Here is a 3,282-nt window from a genome sequence, read left to right as displayed (position 1 = left end):
AGCAGCTATCATCCATGGGGGTCACAGAAGAGTCAGACATGACTTAGCAACTAAATAACAAAAGCAACCTGTTGGGAAGAACCCTGGAGGAGGGCATGGCAACCCACTCCAGTGTTCTTGCCTGGAGAATCCCATGGAGGAAGGAGCCTGGTGGGCTAGAGTCCATGGGGCCGCAAAGAGATGGACAGGACTGAAGCAGCTTAGCAGATGCACATTGCAGTGTTACTCCTGTTTCAGCTACTCTAAGTACTTTGCTGCTGTGGTTTCTATCTCCATCTTCCACCCATTCACTGAAATCTGCCAACTTCATCCAAGACACACAAAATCTTTAGTAGAAAAACATCCAAGATTCTCTCTTCATCAGATTTCTTTCATCCTTCCACTCATATTTTCAATGACCTTCCATGGTCCCCCATTTCTTAGAGAGTAAATGGAAAATTCCTAAGCTTTACATCCATACTTTACCTCTTTCCACACTTAATTGCCATTATCTGGGAAATACATGACTTCAAGTTAGACTCTGAACCATTTCAGATGATTAAAGTCTCTGCCCATGGGTTTACAGAAGTTCCTCACATCTACATTATTCAAACACTTTTCTCCTAGGAGGTAATTGGAAAAATCTTAAGAACTAAGAATCTTTTCTTCATTAAGAAAAAAAAAAAAAAAAACAAGAAAGAATTCACACTCGGTAAAGTCTGGGTATTTATTACTTATTAGAATGAAGAAGTTTAATAAGCTTAAGAATGCATAAATTAAAATTATGTTTTCTTTTGATAGCTTTGGACAGTGAATGATGGATTTGTGATTTCCAAAGAAGAGGATTTAGCTTCAGAATCAGGGACCAGGCTTGATCACTCAGAGCCTTTGTGTGGCAGAAGTTTTATTACAATGAAAAGGACAGAGAAAAGCTTCTAATATAGACATCAGAAGGGGGACTGAGAGGGCCTCTTAGCAAGTCTTATCAAGACCTTATATACTTTTACCAGACCCACTCCCAAAACATACATCTTAAATTCAAAAGATTAGACCTGACAATAGAAAGGTCTTACCAGACCCACTCCCACAACATAGGTCTTCACAAGACTAGTCAGAAGGTTCCCTTAAGGAGAAACATGTCCTTGGGAAGATCCATTGTTGTTACATAATCATTAGTACAGAGCTTAATGAAAAAAAAAACCCTTGAGCAAGACGAATTGTCTTGTTGTGTAATCATTAGCTCTGGGCTTAAAGAAAGTTCATTTTAAAAGTTATTGTCATGAAAATTCAGTTTAAGAAAAAATACATGGGCTTAAAGAAAGTCAATTTTAAAGATTATTGTCACTAAAGCTCAGTTTAAGAAAGAACATTTTCTGAGACTAAGACAAAGCAATGTAGAAAAAGATGTTTATATCTTTCTCCTCCTCCAGGGCCTTGGACCCTTTCTCTTTGAGGGTCCCAGACTCCTTATCAACCTACCTAAGAATTAACTCTCTCACTTTTGCGTCAGGAATAAATCATTTCATGAAACACATGGAGAACAGGAACAATGTGACAGAGTTTGTTCTACTGGGGCTCACAGAGAATCCAAAGATGCAGAAAATTGTATTTGCTGTGTTCTTTGTCATCTACATCATCACTGTGGTAGGAAATGTGCTTATCATGGTCACCATCACTGCAAGCCCATCTTTGGGGTCCCCCATGTACTTTTTCCTGGCCTATCTCTCCTTTATTGATGCCTGCTACTCCTCTGTGTGTGCCCCTAAGATGATTGTAGATTCACTCCATGAAAAGAAAACCATCTTATTTAATGGATGTATGACCCAAATCTTTGGGGAACATTTCTTTGGAGGTGCTGAAGTCATCGTGCTCACTGTGATGGCCTATGACTGCTGTGTGGCCATCTGCAAGCCCCTGCACTATACAAGCATCATGAACTGGCAGGTGTGTGGGCTGCTAGTGGGAGTGTCATGGGTGGGAGGCTTTCTTCACGCAACCATACAGATCCTGTTCATCTTCCGCTTACCCTTCTGTGGCCCTAACGTCATAGACCACTTTATGTGTGACCTGAACCCTTTGCTCAGTCTTGCCTGCACTGATACCCACACTCTTGGGCTCTTCGTTGCTGCCAACAGCGGCTTCATCTGTCTGTTAAACTTCCTTCTCCTGCTGGTCTCCTATGTGGTCATCTTGCGTTCCCTAAGGGCCTACAGCTTGGAAGCAAGACGAAAAGCCCTCTCCACCTGCATCTCCCACATCACAGTGGTCATTTTATTCTTTGTGCCCTGCATATTTATGTACATGACGCCTGCAGCTAACTTGCCTATTGATAAAGCAGTTGCTGTATTTTATACTGTGATAACTCCCATGTTAAATCCCTTAATCTATACCTTGAGAAATGCCCAGATGGAAAATGCCATGAGGAAATTGTGTAGTAGGAAAGTTACTTCAGGTGTCTTATAAATGTGCTTTAGAGCCAAACATTAATTCGTCTGATACAAAGGTCAAAGTGTATTTTGGATGATCTCAACAAGGAGTATGTAAAGAATAAAGAAGTAAATTATTCACTGCAAATTATACATTCTGCACTGAGGGGAACAGAAATAAGTTCCCATAAAAAGAGAAAAACATGTATCAAAACCACTCTTTCCATCTTTAGAAAATTCTACCAAATTGAGGTTTATTTTTACTAGTTTCAACCTTGTACGTGAATTCATAGATTTTTCATCTAATAAAATGAAAGAAGTACTAAGTAGATTAGTATTTACCAGTAATCTCTCTAACAACACAAAGAGATTGCTATAATGCTGCTATTATTCCAATTTTACGAGTGGTGAAATTGAAGGAAAAGGGATGGTATCAAAGCACATATACCAAAGAGTCAGTAATCAGAATCGGACCCATTTCCCTGACCGGAATCCTAGCTGCCTTCATAGATAGCCAAGAAACGATAGAAAGGGGAGATAATTACTAACTGCCTTTTACTGAGACAGAGACTGTGCTGGACAAACTGTGTATAGTGCATTTCATTTCGTTACTGTAACTAAAAACCCAATAACTTTTCATTGCCAACTGTTCACTTTATATATTATAGTTGATGGTGATTTGTTGGCTATAACATGTAACTATTTTATTGTTATAAAACCCAACACAACACTGGGTTTTGATGAACACATTAGAACAATTATCCTACAATTAAACATAAATATATTTAATAATAAAATTGTCCGTTGAACATTTATAATAGCTGAATCGAGGTTGCATGATTTTTTTAAAATTTCCTAGTAGGTTTCATAGCACTTA

General features: G+C 38.7%; 1 protein-coding gene across 1 annotated transcript; it reads left to right on the top strand.

The window, feature by feature from the left end:
- The first annotated feature begins 1,512 nt into the window (after positions 1-1,512).
- Positions 1,513-2,442, top strand: LOC136175706 (olfactory receptor 4C46-like). Its single transcript, XM_065945947.1, has one exon. It carries the CDS (start codon positions 1,513-1,515, stop codon positions 2,440-2,442), a length of 930 nt encoding a protein of 309 aa, XP_065802019.1.
- The last annotated feature ends 840 nt before the right edge of the window (positions 2,443-3,282 follow it).

The sequence above is a fragment of the Muntiacus reevesi genome, chromosome 9 (genome assembly GCF_963930625.1).
Source record: "Muntiacus reevesi chromosome 9, mMunRee1.1, whole genome shotgun sequence".
NCBI lineage: Eukaryota > Metazoa > Chordata > Mammalia > Artiodactyla > Cervidae > Muntiacus > Muntiacus reevesi.
The sequence above is the reverse complement of the archived record's forward strand: the minus strand, read 5'-3'. Positions and strand labels throughout refer to the sequence as shown.

Coding starts and splice junctions, on each gene's coding strand:
- LOC136175706 (XM_065945947.1), top strand. CDS start 1,513: ATGGAGAACAGGAACAATGTGACAGAGTTTGTTCTACTGGGGCTCACA.